The sequence below is a fragment of the Zophobas morio genome, unplaced genomic scaffold, assembly GCF_036711695.1.
Source record: "Zophobas morio isolate AGI-343-1 ecotype UQ-CSIRO unplaced genomic scaffold, CSIRO_AGI_Zmor_V1 ptg000058l, whole genome shotgun sequence".
Classification (NCBI taxonomy): Eukaryota; Metazoa; Arthropoda; class Insecta; order Coleoptera; family Tenebrionidae; genus Zophobas; species Zophobas morio.
This window is the reverse complement of record NW_026972163.1, coordinates 7,245,836-7,267,787: the sequence shown is the minus strand read 5'-3', so window position 1 is coordinate 7,267,787 and position 21,952 is coordinate 7,245,836. Positions and strand designations below refer to the sequence as shown.

At 35.1% G+C, this 21,952-nt stretch overlaps 2 protein-coding genes across 3 annotated transcripts in view; one reads left to right on the top strand and one right to left on the bottom strand.

Moving 5' to 3' along the window:
• LOC135143101 (heterogeneous nuclear ribonucleoprotein U-like protein 1) overlaps window positions 1–21,952 on the bottom strand; it is a 102,255-nt gene that overhangs the window by 8,406 nt on the left and 71,897 nt on the right. For both annotated transcript variants that reach the window (XM_064074961.1, XM_064074962.1), the window contains exon 12: window positions 16,714–16,887. In XM_064074961.1, the coding sequence (XP_063931031.1) occupies window positions 16,714–16,887 (174 nt within the window). The remainder of the gene's footprint in view (window positions 1–16,713; window positions 16,888–21,952) is intronic.
• LOC135143179 (uncharacterized) lies at window positions 1,134–14,839 on the top strand. Its single transcript, XM_064075055.1, has 5 exons — window positions 1,134–1,195; window positions 1,254–1,437; window positions 10,829–11,716; window positions 11,914–12,010; window positions 12,490–14,839. Exons 3-5 carry the CDS (start codon window positions 11,615–11,617, stop codon window positions 13,560–13,562), a joined length of 1,272 nt encoding a protein of 423 aa, XP_063931125.1. The 5' UTR covers window positions 1,134–1,195; window positions 1,254–1,437; window positions 10,829–11,614; the 3' UTR covers window positions 13,563–14,839.

Below are 21,952 nucleotides of genomic sequence, written 5' to 3'. Positions count from 1 at the left end.
ATTTGCCAAAGTGTTGTGATTAAAAATTGTTGGATTTACTATAATCTGAATTACTAGTTGTCGAACTTGCAAGTATCATTTAGTACAATTCAATTAACGTGTATATACAGCGTATTATTGAAAGGTATGTACAAAATAAAATCGGCAATTGGTCTCGAAGTATGAGTGCTAAAAGTTAAAAAAAAGTTCAGGTAAAAGTGTCCTCCTTTTAGAGACAAAAATTATTAAAATTTATGTCCAAATTCGTTGTACGCCTCTGATAAAAAGATGATCTCTCGTTTCTATAGCAACATTTAGTTTAGACAAAAGTTTCATTGTTACTGTTGCTAAGATTTATTAAAATAAATTAATTTTACCTATTTATCCTTAAGTAGCGTCTGAAAAGGTTGGATAAGGATTAATTTTCCCCTTATAATTTTGATAACACAAAATAAGTTTTTTAGACTTCGCGAAGAACTGTCAATTTTGTTGTACGTACTTTTCAATAACACCCTGTATACATGTATATAATAAAATTTCGTCATTTGGGAAACCAGTCGAGGTAAAAATAGAGACTCCTTTTATAAAATTAGATTTCGCGATGTTTGATTTGCGACAACCTCTATAAAGTAAAAACTAGCGGCATAAATAACGCTTGTGCAGCCTCTGTGCTGTAGGAGTGCAAATTCCAAAGGCATGCCCAGGGGCATGTATAGGAATTGGTTAGAAAATATAATTTACATATTGTCAATACTTTAATATACAGTTTCCGACAAAAAATTTCAAACATTACTTTTCTGTCATGTCAAAAATTTTAATGTAGTCTATGCTTTATTGTCATTATTTCGAACAGCTGGAATGTCAAACTTTCAAAATACCTAAACATCTAAAGGTTGCTTTACACTATCTGACGACTGAATGACATTGACGTCTGAAATTTTTTGGCGGCAACTGTATATGTGAAAAAAAAAAAAAACAAAAAGTAGAAGGTTTAGGTGTAAAAAAAACTTGTAACATTTCGACATTTTACCAACTCCTGGTCAAGTTGAAACTTAGGTTATTATTTGCACTCAGACTTATTATTTAATCTCATACTTGGCCACTTATAAAAAGATGCAAGATAACGTATTTTGGCGTCTTTCCCCTGTGTGTACGTTCGATAACAATTATACAAACAATCTACACTTAAATGTGGAGTCTATTAAGTCTAAAATAGGTAAGCTCGAATTGTTTCTTTTAAAATGTGAAAAATGTTACGATTTTCTATGTTTAAGCGAACATTGGCTAAATTACATCGAACTTGAAATGCTTAGCATTTCACGTTATAAATATGCAGCTGGCTTCGGACGACAGGTCAAGAAACACAGGGGTGTCGCTATTCTGGCCAAAGATAGAGTTCCGCTCAAAAAAATGGATGTATCTAGATACAACAAAAAACTGGACTGTGAACTAGGGTGTGTGAGTACTTATTTTATTTTGACTCCTTTATTAGTATTTTAAATGAAGTCTTTAATTATCAAAAAATTCTGAATCGTGAGTAGTTATTGTCGGTGACTTTAACATTCATTTCCACAAAGGTACACCGCAAGCATTTGAGTTACTTGATTTCATTTGTTCATTTGGATTAAAGACCACCATCACTGAAAGCACACGTCTGAACAATTGTTTGGATAATATTTTAGCTAATTTGAATTCATCACACAGTACCAACCACGGGCCTATTCTGTTTTCTCGAACTGTTTCATTGTATTTATTTATATATTCACGTCTGGCACCATCCAATAAATTTTGCGATATTGTATTTACCGAACAATTTAAATTTTAGAGCCGAATGAATCTGTTTCTTAAAAATTTCGTGTTTGGCCAGTGCATGATGAACTTCTTTTAAATTATCATAACCACTAGAATTATAAGGGTTCTTGAATTCCGAAAATATAAACAATATCGGTAAAATAATTTGTTAGGTGTTTCGCTCTCAGTTAACCAAGGGTATTTACCGTAGTGTTTTAGAAAATACATGATTATGACCAGCCTTGTTTGAATCAAATTGCGCATTAACGGTCGAGGAGCAGTCAGTTGTTTCACAAAAACTTTGTCGTCATAAGTTAATTTTCTAAATTTATGTATCAATAAATAATTAACCAAGTCGCCATTCGTGTCAACTATATTGCGAACAGTGTTCATCGTGAATTTTTATACAAGGTGATTGCGAAATACATGCAAAAAAAAGGGGAACGGCTCACAATACAATTATGTTACTAAAAAATTCACGGTCCTAAGTGGTAGCGATGTATAGAAAAAATTATTTGAAATTAAATATAAATTGTTATACTGGTAATGTTTCGTGACCTACATAATTACTACAATGGATGGGATAGAGCGACTCAGATTAAGAACCAAAAGTGACTTTATCAGGCACTTTTTTAATCGCAACGTAAAAATCACGAAAAGGGCCAGTCAACATCGAGCACTCGGTGAAATTGGTGCAATGGCGTAACAATCAAACTGCGGGCCTATGTTCAGCAATACTGTGTATTATTATTAGGCCCCTAATGAATAGCGAATTGAAAATATTTAAAAATACGAGTATGATGAGTAAAGTATAAGTAGATTGCAATTAGCGCTTACGTTTTATTAACATCATTCTACCTGAAACACTGAATTAAAAAACAAAATACAATAACTACCTGAATACATGTAATTAAAATATATACATAATAAAAATGAAAATGTCCATTTTTTTTAAATCTCAAAATTGTTTTTTTTCTTGCTTTACAATGGGCACAAGTTGATACAAGATTTGACATATCTAAGCTTCTGGCAATTTGACTTTCAGTTGAGAGATTCAGTGAAGATAATCTGTCTTGGCCCATTGTGTTTCTAAAAAAATTTTTAGTCATTTTTAATTTCGAAAAATATCTTTACATTGAAGCCACCGAAAGTGGTATTGTAAGAAAAGTGAAACATGTTGTGATAATTTCAGTGAAACTAGTGCAGGTAGTAGGTACTCGTTCTGTAATAATTTCGCGGTGCAGTTTTTTTTTCTACTTAAAAAATTAGTGGTAACACACATCAGATATATTTTATTATTCCAAAAAAGTACCACACGTACAAAATTAAAATAGTTTTGAAATGCGAAAGTTTTCATAAAACACAACTGAAACTGAATTTTTTTTCACGTCTTATTACAGCATAAAATTTCACTGAAGATCTGAGGACAAAATTGAAGTATTTTGTTGTCCTACATCATAGCATGTTTGCGCAAAACATTTTCTTATACATTTGTTCTTATGTTTACACTTATCGTTATAAGTATGTCTTATAATTATAACACTCACAATCATTACATCTTATACTGACAACAATAGAATTTTTCTGCAATGTCAATCAGTCTCATTTAGAACTCTAATTATGTCGCAACTGAAAATGAAACTCCTTTTGTATTAACTGATACATTAAGTAGTTCTGAACATCTTCAAATTGCCACAAGTCGCCAAAATTTCTAAATTATTCATGTGCAAAATTAATCAATTTACGTGACAGAAAGTCAGTTCTGCTTGCCAATGTAAGGTCCTAAGCTGTCAGCATAACTGTTACAATTATATTTACAACTATAATTATAAATTATAAGTGTAAGCATAAGGAAAACTTTATAAGAAACTGTTTTGCGCAAACATGCTAATAAATCTATACTTATGTATATTATAAAGCTGAAGAGTTTGTTTGGTTGATCGCGCTAATCTCAGAAACTACTGGTTCGAATTAAAAAAATTCTTTTTGTGTTGGATAGTCCATTTATCGTATCGAGGAGTATAAAGAATCTGCATAAAAACCATGTAGAACGTAGCTGCAAAACAACTTCAGCAAAAATATCACGATGAGTTTCACAAGGAAATTGATCCATTTAAAAGTTTGATTTATCGTGAAGCTAGAGAAGCCAAAAACTGTAAAAGAAAGGAACTACAAGCTCTTCCGGAGAAACGAAGGCAGAGCTCAGCAGCACTGACAACTGAAGAGTATTTATCAGAAAATAATAATTTTGTGGGACGAAAATACACCAGAAGGTTTGCAGAAAAAATTTTCGTGATAGCTTCAGTGGAACTTGCGTGGAGAGGGAGTGAAGCAACAAACTGTTTTTTACATTTCTTTAGAAGGAACGCGGAAATGGTGGAACCTTGACAGGTCGTATTGAATACAACCCGGTTTTCACCAAAACCACTCAAGGAGGCTCTCAGAAATGCGCGGATAGTAAGTGGTTAATAAAAAACGTAGAAAATCCGGCAAACTGTCCCATTAGATTGTTCGAAAAACTAATTGGTAAAAGACATAATGGGATCAAGACAGATCGGCTCTTCCTCACCGTCAATCCGATATGGAATAAACCGAATAGTGTTGCATGATACAAAAATATTCCTGTTGGAAAAAATGAAATGGCCAAGTGGATGATACAATCAGCAAAAAGGGCAGGCTTGGATGTTGAAAACAGAAAAATTACCAACCATTCTAGCAGGACTACCGCAGTTTGCAGTTTGGCTAAAGCTGGGGTGAATGAGCAACAATTGATAAAAATTACTGGGCACGCTCATGCTAACTCTATTAAACCATATCTGCACACTGCAACCACATCAACTGGCACCTCAGAAGTGGAAGTCAATGAAGTTATGAAAGTTACGAAAAGCCAAGCGGCAACGATTTATAATAACTGTGTTTTCAATTGTACTAATCTTTATTTGCATGAATAAATTAAAGAAATCTATTGTGGCAAGTTTATGCAGTAAATAATCTTACCGAATTATAGCTCGTGCTTTGAAATTATCGGTAATTGCGACTCTCAAGCTGAGCAAGTGATCACGCGTGTCATTTTTGACCAATTTCCCTTCGCTTCGCGTCGGGAAATTTAAACGTCGAAGTGACACTCGTGATCACTTGATCTCAGCTTTCGGGTCGAAATTACCGATAATTTCAAAGCACTTGTGTGATTACTTATGAAAATTACAGGCCCATCGCAATTATATGTAACTTTGCTACGTCATTTGAATCTGTATTGGCCAAAAACTTGTATAGACATATGTCTAGTCAAATTAATATTAACCAACATGGTTTTGTACAGCGTCAATCGACCACTACGAATCTCTGCGGATTTGTTCAGTTTGTATCGAATGCTTTACAATCTCGAATGCAAACGTTCGTGGTTTACACAGACCTTTCTAAAGCATTCGATGTTGTTAACCATTCTATTTTGTTAAACAAATTAGTTCTGCTAGTGTATGTGATAATCTGGTTAAACTTTTTAAATCAGTATTAACTAATCGTATCTAGAATGTTGAGTTTTGTAGCTACTGTTCGGATGCATATGGTACTCTTAGTGGTGTAACATAGGGGACCAACCGCAGGACTCATGTTATTTTTAATATATTTCAATGATTATTATTATTAGAGCGCGGCACCCTCGGAGTGACGTGATACGTTACTTCTATGGGACGGCGAACATTCTAGTCGCCCATACAGAACGTGCATAGATGACGCCAACAGCACGCTGGTTATTTGGCTGGCGTACTGCACGGTCCTACTTGCTTATATTTTGGTGTTTTTCTTCGTTGCATGCAGAGGCGTGCTGTTTTTTAAACAGTTTAAAGCCTATCTGTGATGATTTGAGTACCATGTAAAAACATAATTGTAAAAGCAAATATTCACAATTGTTGTGTACGTGTGAAAGGGCCTTAACCGGGTTGGTGGAAGGTAGTTGAGATGCGCATGCGTAGGACGGGATCGGTAGAGATAGTTTTGTAATGGTGGATCGATGTGTAGAATCTTACTCGTAGTAATAAATGTGAATAGAAAGTAAACGAGATCTATGAGAACCCACACCCAGACATAATAAAAGTGGCGACGAGGATGTTGGGAAGTGTGGAGCCGTATATTCCAGGCGAGAGTTTCCCTGAGTGGAGTGAGAGGTTACAGCAGTTTTTTCTGCTGAATGACGTTACCGAACCAAAAAAAGTAGCGTCTCTTTTAACATTTATCGGACCAGAGACGTACTCAATATTGAAGAAATTGGTGTTCCCGGCAGATCCGGCAGAGAGGAAGTACGTGGAGTTGGTGGAGGTATTGAAGCAGCATTTCGCACCAGAAATAAATGAGATAGCGGAGAGGTACAAATTCCACAGAGAAGACCAAGTAGAAAATCAAACCATTAGTGAGTACGTAGTACAGCTGAAGGCGAGGGCCCAATCTTGCAAATTTAGTGAATTTTTAAATGAAGCTCTGCGGGATAGGCTAGTTTTTGGTGTGCGAAACAGTCAACTGAGAGCCATTTTGTTGAAAGAGCAGGGGTTGACCTTCGAAAAAGCGTGTTCGATCGCCGTGAACTGGGAAATGGCCGAAAATCAAACACAAAAGGAAACTGTCTTTAATCAATTTCGCATCAGAGAAGGTTCTTCAGGTAGACGTGGAACTGGATCGTGGGATCTGTGCGGAAGATGCGGACGTAGGCATGATAGTCAAAAGTGTCCAGCTTTAGAATGGAAATGTCGCAAGTGCGGAAAGTTGGGTCATATAGCTAGGTGTTGCCTGACTAGAAGTATAGGAAGAGAGCAATTGAGTAGTAGTAGCGCTTCCAGAAGAAGAAGAGATCCAGCATCTACGGTTATTCAAAGGATGTCAGACGACATGGAGTGTGAGAGAGGTCAAGAACGAGACATCGAACTGAATAGAGTGCAGAACGAGAAAGTTCAGCCGGTGAAAGTCAACATAGAAGTTGAAGGTATTTGGTTACAAATGGAAGTCGACTCAGGAGCATGTGCGTCGGTAATTAGTGAAGATACGTATCGAAAAAAATTTTTGTCGTGTCCGGTGGTAAAAACAAATGTTAATCTTGTGTCTGTTACAGGGGATAAGGTCTCCACTGTAGGAAAAATTCTTGTCAAGGTTAGAAAGCTAGGTCAGGGAAAAGAGTTTCCCTTAGAAATGTACATTATATGCAGTAGTAAACCGGTAGTTCCGTTGTTAGGGCGCACCTGGATGGATTGTCTGTACCCAGAGTGGAGAAATGCGTTAAATGTTGTCAGTAAGGAGGAGTCAGTAGGTAGTAATTTTAATTTAAATGATAGAAATAAAATTGTAAATGAAATCAGAGTCAAATACCCAAGAATTTTCGGCGAGAATTCAAATTCAGTCATTAAGCAGTTTAAAGCTGATATAGTTATGCAGGAGAATGCCAAACCAATATTTCATAAAGCATATACAGTGCCGTTCAAATTGAAAGAAAAAGTAAGTCAGGAATTAGATAGAATGCTAGAAGTGGGAATTATAAAACCTGTATCTTTTAGTAGGTGGGCGTCCCCGATTGTAATTGTCCCTAAGAGTAATAATACCCTGCGCATTTGTGTAGATTGTAAGGTCACTATTAACAAATATATTAGGACACAGCATTATCCATTGCCAAGGGTAGATGAGATATTTGTTGGTTTAGGGGGATGTAAAATATTTTGTGTATTAGATTTATCAGGGGCGTATCAGCAATTAGAATTATCACAGGAATCACAGGAATACTTGACAATTAACACCTGGAGGGGATTGTTCAGATATACTAGGCTAACATACGGTGTCGCGAGCGCGCCTTCTCAGTTCCAAAGCATAATGGATCAAATTTTGTCGGGATTGCCAAACGTAGTTTGCTATTTGGATGATATATTTATAGGAGGTTTTTCTTATGAGGATTGCCAGAAAAAATTAGAGTTAGTGCTAAAACGTTTGAATGAATTCAATGTTTGCATCAATATAGAGAAATGTAAGTTTTTTCAGCCTTCAGTTGATTATTTAGGTCATACCATATCCAGTCAAGGAATTAAGCCTCAAAAGGCAAAAGTGGAAGCTGTGCGAGAGGCTAGACCTCCTAAAAATGTCTCTGAATTACAAGCGTATTTAGGATTATTAAACTATTATCATAAATTTTTGCCTAATTTAAGTAGTGAATTACATGAATTGTATAAGCTGTTACGTAAAGGAGAAAAGTTTGTATGGACAGCTAAGTGTCAAAAAGTTTTTGATGAAAGTAAACGTCTGTTAGTCAATAATCAACTTTTGGAAATATATGATCCAAATAAACCCATAGTAATTTGTGCAGATGGGTCTCCGTATGGGGTAGGTGCTGTGTTATCACAGGTCGTAAATGGTAAAGAGAAACCCGTGTTATTTGCGTCAAGTTCATTATCGCCCGCAGAAAAGAATTATTCACAACTACATCGCGAAGCTTTAGCGATAGTGTTTGCAGTTAAAACGTTTCATAAGTACATTTATGGGAATAAGTTCACCTTATGTTCCGATAGTCAAGCTCTCCAAGAAATATTTAGTCCCAATAAAAGTACATCGGTGGTGGCGGCATCACGGTTGCAAAGGTGGGCAGTGTTGTTATCAATGTATGAGTATGAAATTAAGTATCGTCCGTCTAAGCAAATGTGTCATGTCGACGCGTTATCTAGATTACCTTTGGAAGTACCCACGGGAGTAGAGAGTATTTCTATTAATAGATTAAGCATAATTAGTGATTTTGAAATTAGTACAGAGAATATTGCCAGAGCCGTACAAAATGATTCCTTATTGAGACAAGTGTATAAGTATACATGTGAAGGATGGCCAAAAGATAAAGTATGCGATCGGTTACAATACTATTATAAGTTACGAAATAGTATTAGTACTCAGGATAAATGTTTATTTTTCGGAGATAGGTTAATAGTGCCGACTTCGCAGGTAGCAAATATTTTAAAGATTTTGCATAAGGATCATGAGGGTATAGTTCGTATGAAACTAGCAGCAAGAAGTATTTTTTGGTGGAAAAATATGACGGTAGACATAGAAACGGTTGTAAAAAATTGTGATATTTGTGATCAAACAAGTAATTTTAGAAAAGAACCGGTGGTATCCGGTTGGAAACGTACATCCAGACCACTAGAAAGAATACATATAGATTTTTTTCATTTTCAGCAACATACGTTTCTCATCATAGTTGATGTATATAGCAAGTTCATTGATGTTCATATTATGAAACGAACCAATGTAGAGGAATTGATCAAATATTTGCAAATTTTTTGTTCACGTTTTGGTTTGCCATTCGAAATTGTTAGTGATAATGGGCCGCCATTTAATTCGTGGAAGTTTGACTTGTTTGGGAAAGAAGATAATATTAAAATTACGAAAACACCACCTTACCATAGTCAATCGAATACATATGCTGAGCGTAGCGTACAAATAGTAAAAAAAATATTTGCATAAATACTTAATGGATAGGCGGTTGTCAAAGTTTACGATTGATGAGAAAGTACTGAGGTTTACGTCTGCATATAATAGTACACCATCATCGGTGACAAAAGATTCACCCTATGACAGGATTTTTTCTTACAAAGTGAGAAATGTCGCGAATTCGTTAAATCCTAGGTATGGTAGTGTAAACAATAAACTTAAAGAACAACATGTAACTGTAAACGTAGGTAATAAGCGTCATTCGCCCGTAAGAGAGGTTCCTAAATATTGTAAAGGGGAAGAAGTCTTGTATAGGAATCACTTTAAAAGTTATATTAAGTGGTTACCAGCTGTTGTGGTTGGTCAAAGGAGTCCAGTCGTATATGTAATTAAGCTAAGGGGTCAAGTTAGAACAGCACATGTAAATCAGTTGCGTTACCCTAGTAAACACAATACCATGTACTACGATAAATACGGTAAGATACTAACGAAAACTAATAAGGCTTTGAAAAGGCCAGGCGGCGAAGACGAAGTAGAGATACTTTCACCACGGGGGTTACTTAGAAGATCCGAGCGTACGAGAAAGGCGCCTGATAGGTTTACATTTTAGGTTAAGTCGTTAAGTGTTATAGTAGGTAGGTTATGAATGTATGTTTTTTAATAAAAAGCCGGAAAGTGTTGTGTACGTGTGAAAGGGCCTTAACCGGGTTGGTGGAAGGTAGTTGAGATGCGCATGCGTAGGACGGGATCGGTAGAGATAGTTAGTTTTGTAATGGTGGATCGATGTGTAGAATCTTACTCGTAGTAATAAATGTGAATAGAAAGTAAACGAGATCTATGAGAACCCACACCCAGACATAATAACAATGATCTACGATTTATTCACGAAACCTTTTGCCCATCAGCATTAAATATTTTGAGTCGGAAGATTTGAAACTCAATGACGCCCTTGATTCTTTAATGGCAGTTCTTAACCAAATGAAATCTATTCCAGGAGAATTTGGAAAGGGTTTAATAACAAAAGTTGATGCTATAGTGAACAGAAATCCCGATTTGAAGGTATTATATCAATTATACGAAGATAATCCAGAGCTAAGTGCACTCAGATACGTCAATTTATTACCACATTTTACTTTCGCGCTTATAACAAGATGTGACGATGAACAATCATTTTCAGCATTTAAAGATATTTTGACATCCAAAAGAACGAGCTTTACGCTAGAGAATCTCGAGAAAACGGTGTTTGTTAACTTAAATTCGCACTACGCAGCGCGGTACCGGTATGCCCGGTCCGACGTCAACGGAAGCGATGACGTTTCACTCCGACCGTGACGTGCTCTAAATTATACTTATTATACTAGCATAATTTAAATGTCCAATTTTTATTAATGCCGATGATTTAAAAATTGCAAAATACGTTTCTAGCATAGAGGATTGTGCACGCTAAACAAACTAAAGATAAATGAGAATAAATGCAAAACATTTTCTAGATTAATGACCAATATTAACTTTAATTTATACATTGAATGAATGATATTCAACGACGTCATTAATGACGTGTACCCATTGATTTGTTGCCTCGACTCTAGTGATGTGTTTCTCTTTATTTCAGGCTTCCCACTCACTGAGCTTTTGGAAAACTGAGTTCCGGATAATAGAGGTTCGACGGTCTGTATTAATTAAAGACTGTCCACGAAAATAATTGGCCACTGACATTGAGAACTCAGAAATGTCCTTTCGGATAAGTGCAAAATCCTTGGAAATTTCAAAGTCGACGATGTAAAATGTTTTGAATAACTTCAGTTAAGAGGACTCCATAGCCACGATTGTTATGGGATTTATAATGTTAAGTTGCGAACAAATATCTTATTCAAATGATCATCTATCTACATCAGTTTTTTTTTTATATATATATTTTATCTACAATCTAACCGAGCAATTTTGTAATATTCGAATTTTAAGCCACTAAAAACAATTTTTGAAAAAAATGTGTTTGAGGCGAAATACTTTAACCATTATTACACAGCTTCCAATAATGTTATAAAAATTTCCCTGACTTATTTTGTAGATATACTAATTCTACACTCGGTGGCAAAATTTCACAACAATGTACCAATAATTGTGGCTAGAATTTGATCGCAATTATTTGCAACGTTTTAGTCCATTCATAAATGTACGAATTCTATCCTTGTTTTCATCTCGTATTTGGGTATAAACTCGTCCTTCTTGTGGACACAATGGAAAATGCTTTCCGAATTACTCGTACTTTACCTGCTTTGGACCTCATCCTCTGTACAGGTGCAGCGGGGGTGGTCCTATTTACCACAAAATATTTTCATGAAATAAGTATAACATTACGAGTAGACCGCATAGCCCTGTACCTGACATTTTCCTAAATATGGCCAAGAGAAACGCTTGTAGAAAACGTCTAACCCTACGAAAAAAACGTCGTGGAAATCCACAGAATTTTATAAGAAAATCACAAAATGATGAAAATAAGGTAAGTGCTATTTTTTATTATATTTTTATAATATTGTTTTTATTAGTATATCATTATACGAGCATGTTTTCATGGCTCATATTCACAATGATAATACTTACTCATAAGCGAGCTTGTGAGCGAGTGGTATAAATTATCCCAGGGAATAAGAACCATCACATGCGAGATCAATTATTTTATTGCATGTGTACTTTCAGAGTGTCGGTTCATCTTCTGTTTCTGACCGTCCCCTTGATTTTCCGCAAGCGACAGTTATTCCCGAAAATTTGAGCGAAACTTGCAACAGTTCGACAGGTATGTTTGCCATCCATTGATATATTTGGATCATTTTTATCTACGACCGTTTAATTATTCACTTTTGACATCATTTATTTGAAATAAATGATCCTAGTCATAACTGATATGCGTGTAGTTATGAAATTCAACAGCTTTAACTGGCTAAAAATTGTCGATCATAATATGATCATACCTCAATGGTTCAACAATGTATCCTAGTGTTCCATCTAAAAAATTGTTACATTTTATTATGACAACCAAAAATTAAATTAACATTTTTAAAGTGTTGGTGCATTTCTTACACGTAGATAGATGGTCGTAAATAAAGTATAAGTATTACACTCGCATGTTATGGTTCTTATTCATTCAGATAATTTATACCTTATATTACCCTTGTGAATAAGAGCCATCATAACATGCTCGTATCATAATATATTAATAAAAATAATATTATAACTATATAATCAAGTATATAAGTAATTTTGTTTCTGTTTCAGATGTATTTACTGGACTTTATGACTTAGTTCAAGGAAATCGCATCATAAATGTTCCATACTTCCTAGAACAACTGAGGAGAATCTGCGAACATGGAAAACGTTTTGGTTGTTTTTTTATAAATTTAACGCTAAAGCAAGAAATCAGAACAGGACTTGTATCTAAATACATTTTAAAATGTGAAATGTGTCAAGATGTTTTCTATGTACATTCTCAAGAAACAAATGAAACCATTGATCTAAATACTTTAGCTGTCAAAGGCATTGCAAGCATCGGAGGTGGATACTCAAATTTAGAAGAGTTTTTGGGATGTCTAGATATACCTTGTATGGCGGAAGGAACATATCAGAATAGACACGAAACGGTTGCTCGTGCATGGGAACAAACAGCTATGATCCAAATGAAGGCAGCGGCGGAGGAAGAAATCCAGCATGCTAAAAAAACTGGATCTGTAGACAACAACGGTGTTCCTCTTGTTGAGGTAGTTGTGGATGGCGCGTGGTCAAAGAGATCATATAGAACCAAGTATAACGCTCTATCAGGTGTTGCAACAATAATCGGAAATCACACTGGAAAGGTTTTATACGTTGGTGTCAAAAATAAATACTGTGTGCATTGCGACCGGGGCGAAACAAAAAAAAGCCCTCACATTTGCACGAAAAATTTGTCTGGAAGTTCCACAAGTATGGAGTCGGAAATATTAGTGCAGGGTTTCAAATCTAGTTTAGCTATGTACGGAATTAAATATCACAGATTAATTGGCGACGGTGATAGCAGTGTCTACAGCAAAATTGTTGAAGCCAGACCGTATGTCGACACTACGGTCGAAAAAATCGAGTGCCGCAATCATTTGTTGCGGAATTACAGTACAAAGCTAAAAGATCTAACCACCAACACCAAATTTAGTTGCAAAGAAAGGAAGCTGCTGGAATCTCGACTGTTGCGGTTGCGAAGTGGAGTGAAGGGCGCTATCCAGCATAATAAACAAGTAGCGAATTCAATTAAAAATTTACGAGAAGATATTTTGAATGGTGGGGCTCATGTCTTTGGCTGCCATTCTAAATGTCGCGAGTAATTTTGTAACAAACCAGATGAGGACAATATCTTTGAAACACTATCTCCAGTTTTCAAAACGAAAATAATGGAAATTATAAGAAGACTTGCAAATCATGCGAGAAGTTTGCTGCATGACGTGGACAGTAATGTTGTTGAGCACTACAATTCAATTGTTGCTAAATTTATTGGAGGAAAGCGAATAAATTATGCATTCAAAAATTCGTATTCGGCTCGTTGCTACGCAGCAGTAGTAAGTCACAATACCAGCATGGCACATACGTTTTTTAAAAAAGTGCTTCTGCCCCATAGCAAACATGGGCAAATTATCAGTCGAATAGAAAGTAGACGAAAAATGAAATGTTCGAGACGGAAAACAATGACGAAGAGGAAGACATTCGCACCAAAAACGAGCAAGATGAATACAAGGCAACCCGATAAAGACTATGGATACGAATGCCAGAAAGCAGATATGGACCCTGAGACGTTTCAGATTGCGGCGGCCGAATTTCTAGAAAACCTCCAACGCAGTGAGCAAGAAAAAATTCAACTCGAAGAAAAAACTCGGTTACAAGACGAAAATGGGCTATGGATGGAGGAAAGAAGAAAGCTGGTAACAGCATCCAACTTCGCCAAAATTTGTAAAAGAAAAAAAAATCGGGACACATCGAAATTAGTACAAAATATTTTGTATAGTTCAAGAAATTTGGGAAACATTGCATCAATTAGACATGGGAAAGACCATGAAGACGAAGCAATAACTGTACTTGAAAACGTGGAAAAAATCAAAATAAAAAAATGTGGTATTTTTATTCATAAGAGATACCCATTCATTGGTGCATCGCCCGATTGATTAGTGGGGGACGATACAATAGTGGAAATAAAATGTCCATATGCAACATTTAAAAGCGAAATGACAATAGAAGAAGCTATTATTGCGAAAAAAATTACATTTTGGAGATGCAACAAAAATAGGGAAATCGAAATAAATCGAAAACATGATTGGTTCTTCCAAGTACAAGGACAACTACATGTTACTGACAGAAAACAATGTATTTTATTCGTTTGGGCTGGGAAATCATTTTAATTGGAATACATTCAACGAGACGAAGAGTTCTGGAGTTCTCAAATGGAAACAAATCTACTAGAATTTTACAAAAAGGCTTTATTACCCGAATTAGTAGATCCTAAGCGAACAAGGAATTTACCTCTGCGAAACATTATTCTATGAAATACTACCAGTTTCAATTATTCAGTCAACAATTTTTTACGCATTAATGTATCATAATATAATAGTAATTGTACATATTTTCTTTTTGTTTTTTTAACTTTTAAATTGTTCAGACAGTTTTTATTCTTGAAATAAATAAGTTTATACATATATAGAAACTTTGTCTTGTTTGAAATTTTTTTTTACCGGATAAAACTTATGCAGTTTTCTTCGTGACAGATGAATACAAATTTTCTCGTTGGTTTGTCAAGCTGATTTATACAGGGTTAGAATAAAGTACCGGAAGGTTCTAATAACTTTGTTATTTGCAAAGCTTTTTTTTAATTTGGTGTGGACGTACAGGTAGTCATACGTAGCGGATTTTTCTATTTTTTTTTTCTCTCTTTCGGTTTGACAGAAAGGCTTCCTACTTTGAAATGGACGATACTACCACGAGATCGAAAAAGAAATAGTCAAAATTGGCCATGTACGACAAGCCGTTTGTCGTAATTTAATTTTTTTTATTAAATGTCAGATTGACAGTTTAAAATTAGAATTATGACAACTACTTTTAAAACACATAAAAATAAATCAAAACCACCGTTTTCCAATTTTGTCCCATTTCTGAAGTAAGAGTCTAACAAAAAAGCTTTAATTTCATTTAATAACTTTGCAAATTACTTTTGTCAACGTGACGTTTAATAAAAAAATATTTTAAACTAAGGCAAACGGCTTTTCGTACATGGCCAACTTTGACTAATTAAGTCTTTATTAAATTTGTAAAGAATAAAAATAAACGTGTTGATAATTTTGGAAAGTAGTTTTTTATTCTACATCAAACAATGTAAAAAAATCTGGGTGTCCTATTAAAAAAAAAAATAGGAAGCCTTTTCTGTCAAACCGAAAGTGATAAAAGAATGAAGAATGTTCTAATCAATCCCCTAGAAAACCTGTTGTATAATAAATAACAAATAACTTTGGTATGATTTTTTTCGGCGAAATTTGTGTGAAAATTAACTCATAGCTGTTTTTCTGGAATATTCACAATCGTTTCCTTCGTTGACTCGTCATGATTTTCGTTGCAATCTGTTAACTTGTGTCACAAATTTTGTCGAAAAAATCAGAACAGCAATTACGTTATTGTTATTTTTTCTTGTATTACTCATAAACTTAAAATTTTGGTGGCATTCTCAAATACCAGATTTCAATTCCGTTTTGCATTTGCATTAGCATTACAAAGAATCCTCGTCTAAGCAGGTAAGCAGACTGTGCCGCTTGTTGTGTTGTAAAAATTAGTACGACTACAAATGACGAGAAGAAAAATTTATTTTAAAATTGAAACTCTGGCCAGATGTTGTCGTTGAGGAGTCCTCTTAACATTTACCTATTAGTCGCAAACCAGGTTCAGGCAGAAAATCTGGTGCTGTATGTAAAATTATGGAAAAAAAGGTGTTAAGGTCCTTCAAGCAAAATCCCAATGACTCTGTGAGAGATGTGGCGAAAGAAATTTATTTGGAGAAATGGTTGAAGAAGGGGTTGTTGCCACTTCTAAAAGATCACTACTCTTTTCTGGCCCGATCTAGAAACAGCACACTGCGCAAAGTCAGGAAATATCTTTTGCACCCAAAAACAGTAATCCACCTAGCTGCCCCGAGTTAAGGCCCAATGAAAAATATTGTAAAGCGGGAACTAAGAAAAACAACAGACAGAGCTAAGAGCATTACTGATTTTGAAAAAATATGGAACAAAGCATCGAATAATGTTAATTTAAAGTTCGAGATTTTAGTTATGGACTCGTTTGAATCAAATTGGTTACAATATGTTATACATTGCTTTAAGATCATCCTTATGTTACAATGTTAAGTTGAAAGTTTCATAAATAAATATTTTATCATTTTTTTTTAATGTGAATTTTTTTCGTGGACAGTCTTTATATGCAGGTTGCAAGGATTTATTCACTCACCTCTGTTCCTCCAATCTCGTGAACCACCCATTGGTGGGCCTCGATGGTCTCGTCTGTCTCTATTCCATCCACCAGGGCGTTGTGGATGCCAATTACCTTGTCTCGGAGGGGCCCTATCGTAACGACTATGGTGATAATTTCGGTCACGATAGTTTGCACCTCTATAATCGTTACCTAAAAAAACATTTCTCAGTAAGAACAATATACAAACAAATAAATACAACTGTAATCTATACCAACGGATCATAATCATTAATCGCGGCCCAATTGGGTCGTGCAAGTTTATATACCCGCTTCCTTCAGGATATTATTATTATTATTATTATTCAATTCAGAGCTGAGGTAGTACAACCTATTAAGCTCCACACTGTTTCGATGTCTCAAAAATAATAAAACAGAAAAAAAAAAAAAAAACGAGAAAAGCAGTAAACATTTGTTCATAAATAGATGCTAAACAGTTACATCTATCTCAATAGAGTAATACACAATCATGCCGACGTTTATTCCGACCACTGATTTTTGAAATAATATAATATTCTTTGCTCAATTTCGCGAAGTTCGGACGGAGTACAATTGCCCTCGCTTTCCATGCCCCTTGTTTAAAGAATTATTCGCAAAATTAAATTTCGTTGTTCAAATGTTTGAAAATAAACAACGTATGGTGACAAAAAATCCCTAAATCTCCTTTTTTTATTTTACCAAATTTTTGATTAAACAACGCGCAAAGTAGAAAAAATAGAGTATTATACTCGTTTCATAAGACGCATCTTTGCACTCGTGTCTTTGAAGCACCCTTCGCTTCGCTCGTCGTGCTTCAAAATACTTGTGCGCCAAAAGAGCGTCTTATGCAACTTGTATAATAATATACTATTTCCTAACTCTGCTGTTATACTTTTCATGAGATGCAGGGTGACTGCGAAATATGCGCAATAACTGCCTGATAGTAACTGAAAATATCTTTGACATAACCTAAATCTCAGTCATAGATCCTATATTTGATTTTTGAAAGTCCACAAATCAATCCTTACACAGTTGGTAATGCAACCAACGTTACATTAATTATCCTATGTATAGAAAAACGGTTTATCAGTTTGTAGAAGTTTTTAAAAATAGCCAAATTAATGCATACATTAAAATTCGTAGTTCAGCTACAATTAACGACATTATATATAATTTAAATTCGAAACTGTTAAACCGAATGCTATGAAATCTTGCAAACCTCGTAATAAAGGCGGCCACACACAGAGAGGGAAAAGTCAAGACTTGATTACACGAGTCACGGGGTACACTTAAAACTTCTAGTGTGTGGGGAAGAATATGGCATGTGCAGTCAAGTCTTCTGGAATCAAAATTGTCGTGATTTTTAGCATGTGCAGTTATAACTGCGCGGGGATAACTCTGTGTGTGGAGACAAGTAGCTGCACCCTTGAGTTTTAATTCAGTAGCGCCGTATTTTTGAAGGAAGTCTGACTTATTTTACAATTTTTTTATAATACAAATCTACGGCACTGTCATGAAATAAATATCTTTTTTCGTTAACATATCGATGCAGATTTGCTACAGAACTGACGGGAAAGCAGGTGTGTGTGTGCATTTAGAGAATACGGGTTTAACTTAACACAAGCATACGCACTTTTAACTGAACAGTCTTCCCTCTCTGTGTGGGGGCCTTTAGGTTATCGTCATTACTACAAATCGTTAATCAAAATTTAAACGTTTATGCACTCCCAAAAAATTTATAACGTCATCTCAAAATTTTGCTGAATAAATCCCATCGAAAATAGGTAAAATTTTATGAATCTGTATTTGTGGTTTATGAACGCATTCAAATTTTTAGAATTGTGGTAGCTCAGCGGTTTATTAATAATAAGAATAAAACAAATCAAACAAGTATTTGTATGGGTTCTCGAAGGAGCGGAAATCTCGTCGGGGGTGGTGGCGGCTCCTGGAACCTGCATAGTGCGACCCTGGAGATGACGATGACGGGACCGAAAACGGTGCACCCCTGGTGATGCTGATGCGGTGCAGGGGACTGAAAACGGTGTAGCCCTGTGATGAAGATCTTGAAGCGGCGCAGAGGACCGTAAAACAGTGCAGCCATGGTGATGATCTCGAAGCGACGCAGGGGACCGTAAAACAGTGCAGCCCTGGTGATGAACTCGAAACGGCGCGGGGGACCGTAAAACAGTGCAGCCCTGGTGATCACCAGAAGGGGACCGAGACAGTGCAGCCCTTAAGGTGGTGATGGTGGAGTTCCATCTGCCCGAAAAGTGGCCGCGCTGGCCCTCATATAGGCAGGGTTGAGTTGCGTGGGAGTACCTGCGTAGTGACGCAGCTCAGGTGGGGTGCGTTCCAGTGAGGGTGAGCATAGTGGAGTTGAGACTGGCGCTGCCGAGGACAGCGCCCTTGAGAGGGTACTAGCGGAGCGCTTTGGAAGCTCCGCTACACAATTAATTACACAGGCTGACTCACAAAGACTAACGAATGAGCCAATCTAATTTACTGATCAAATCAAGAACGGCGCACCCCGTTTTCCCGAAAATTTAAGTATACAGTACTGGTAGTATTATTCGTATTACCTTGTACCTATTCAAATTGATACATGTCCTTCACAAAGTGTTGATTATATGGAAAAACTCCCTTGAAATAAACGCATAGTATGCTTCTTTCCTGTACTTTATGAATTCACACATAATTTTATTACAACCTACCATAAACAACTTATCATAAAAGAATTAAACTCGTAAAAAATAATTTTAGTTCCAGATGCTTTTCCGATGTATGAATATAAAGACTTGAAGTTAAGTATGTTATTATTGCTGAGAGGCCATTTTTTCCCGTTCGTCAACAATTTTAAAGGCATATTATATTGTATTATTTATGGTGCTGGTTTTTACCTTACAGAGGTTATATCAAAACAAGCGGGATTTATTGTTGGACTAAACTTTTGTTTTAATTGCCTCCATATTTCAGGTGTTAAATAATTTTTTATGTGGAAAATGTTGGAAAGTGAACCGTGATGTATCCTGAAATAAAAGAGGCGGCACCAAGCATGGAAGAACAGCTACTTCCCGAAAAATTAAAAAAACTGTATTCTGAATATACATTCAGAACTTAAAGCTGGTGCTTGGGAAAAAAATTTGAGCAACGTCTGAAAATGTGCTTCCAAGAACAGGACAAAACAAAAAAGGCATCCACATTATGGGCAACGTATTCAATGCTCAAATCCACAACTTCCCTAAAAGAAAACATTAGGATCAAAAATTATCCTCGACTTATGTCATTACTCAAGCGACAAAATGTATGTTATAAAGCTAAAAAATCCCTTGTGTTTTCACAAGAAGAAATCACTCGATCTTTAACTGAAGCTCCTAATAAAGATTTTTTTATTAAAAAATTGGTCTAAAGAGTTAAGACAGTGCTTTCCTCGCTGTCGGGAACGTGACGACTGCAAGCCTATTATGTCTTTTTGTACATTTTTGTAATTCTTGATTTAATCAATAAAATTAATTGACTCAGTCATTCATTTTTTGCGGACACCCTGTATAAGCAAATCTAAAAAATATTAATGCAGTGATAAATCACTAGTATAGACTCATCATTCTTTACACATTTAAAATATCATTTTTTAGGGGGGGATAAGCAAATACGTTTCGATAAAAATTTTACCATGCTTATGATAAATTTAAAACATCTCCAAGATTTCAAAGCATTCGGTTTTGTAGTTCCTGATTAAATCAATAAAATAAATTATCACTTTCATTAATTTTTTTGAGTCAACCTGTATATGCAAATCCAAAACATATGAATGGAATGATAAATCACAACTACAGACTAATCATATTTTGCACATTTAAGGTAGAATTTATTCAGCAAAATTGTGAGGTGGCGACATTAATTTTTTAGGGGGGATTAGCAAATACATTTTGACTATAAATTTATCATGCCTATGACAACTTTAAAACATCTACAAGATTTCAAAACATATGAATGGAATGATAAATCACAACTACAGACTAATCATATTTTGCACATTTAAGGTAGAATTTATTCAGCAAAATTGTGAGGTGACGTCATCAATTTTCTAGGGGGGATTAGCAAATACATTTTGACTATAAATTTATGATGCCTATGACAACTTTAAAACATCTACAAGATTTCAAAACATATGAATGGAATGATAAATCACAACTACAGACTAATCATATTTTGCACATTTAAGGTAGAATTTATTCAGCAAAATTGTGAGGTGACGTCATCAATTTTCTAGGGGGGATTAGCAAATACATTTTGACTATAAATTTATCATGCCTATGACAACTTTAAAACATCTACAAGATTTCAAAACATTCGGTTTTGTAGTTGCTGATTAAATCAATAAAATAAATTCACGCATTCATTAATTTTTTTGAATCGCCCTGTATATGCAAATCCAAAAAATATGAATGGGATGATAAATCACAAGTACAGACTCATCATATTTTGTACATTTTAGATAGGATTTATTTGGCAAACTTTTGAGCTGACGTCACCAGTTTTTTGGAGAAGATAACCAAATATATTTTGACTAAAAATTTATTATGCTATTTATAACCTTAAAACATCTTCAAGATTTCAAAACATTCGGTTGTGTAGTTCCTGATTAAATCAATAAAATACATTTACGCACTCATTAATTTGTTTGGGTCACCTGTATATGCAAATCCAAAAAATATGAATGGAATGATAAATCACAAGAAGAGACTCATGATATTTTGTACATTTTAGATAGGATTTATTCAGCAAAATTTTGTGGTGACGTCAAAAATTTTTCAGGGGGGATGAGCAAATATATTTTGATCAAAAACTTACCATGTTTATGATAACTTTAAAATATCTTCAAGATTTCAAAGCATTCGGTTTCGTAGTTCCTGAGTAAATCAATAAAATAAATTTACGATTCATTAATTTTTTTGAGTCACCCTGTATATGCAAATCCAAAAAATATGAATGGAGTGATAAATCACAAGTACAGACGCATCATATTTTGTACAGTTTAGATAGGATTCATTCGGCAAACTTTCGAGCTGACGTCATCAATTTTTTGGAGGGGATAAGGAAATATATTTTGACTAAACATTTATTACTCTTTATAACCTTAAAACATCTGCAAGATTTCAAAACATTCGGTTTTGTAGTTCCTGATTAACTCAATAAATAAATTCACGCATTCATTAATTTTTTTGAGTCACCCTTTATA

What these genes read in the sequence shown, in the direction of transcription:
- LOC135143179 (XM_064075055.1), top strand. Translation starts at nt 11,615, where the DNA reads ATGGCCAAGAGAAACGCTTGTAGAAAACGTCTAACCCTACGAAAAAAA. An exon ending in CACAAAATGATGAAAATAAG is followed by an intron (nt 11,717 to 11,913) that starts GTAAGTGCTATT and finishes GTGTACTTTCAG; the next exon opens with AGTGTCGGTTCATCTTCTGT. An exon ending in AACTTGCAACAGTTCGACAG is followed by an intron (nt 12,011 to 12,489) that starts GTATGTTTGCCA and finishes TTTCTGTTTCAG; the next exon opens with ATGTATTTACTGGACTTTAT.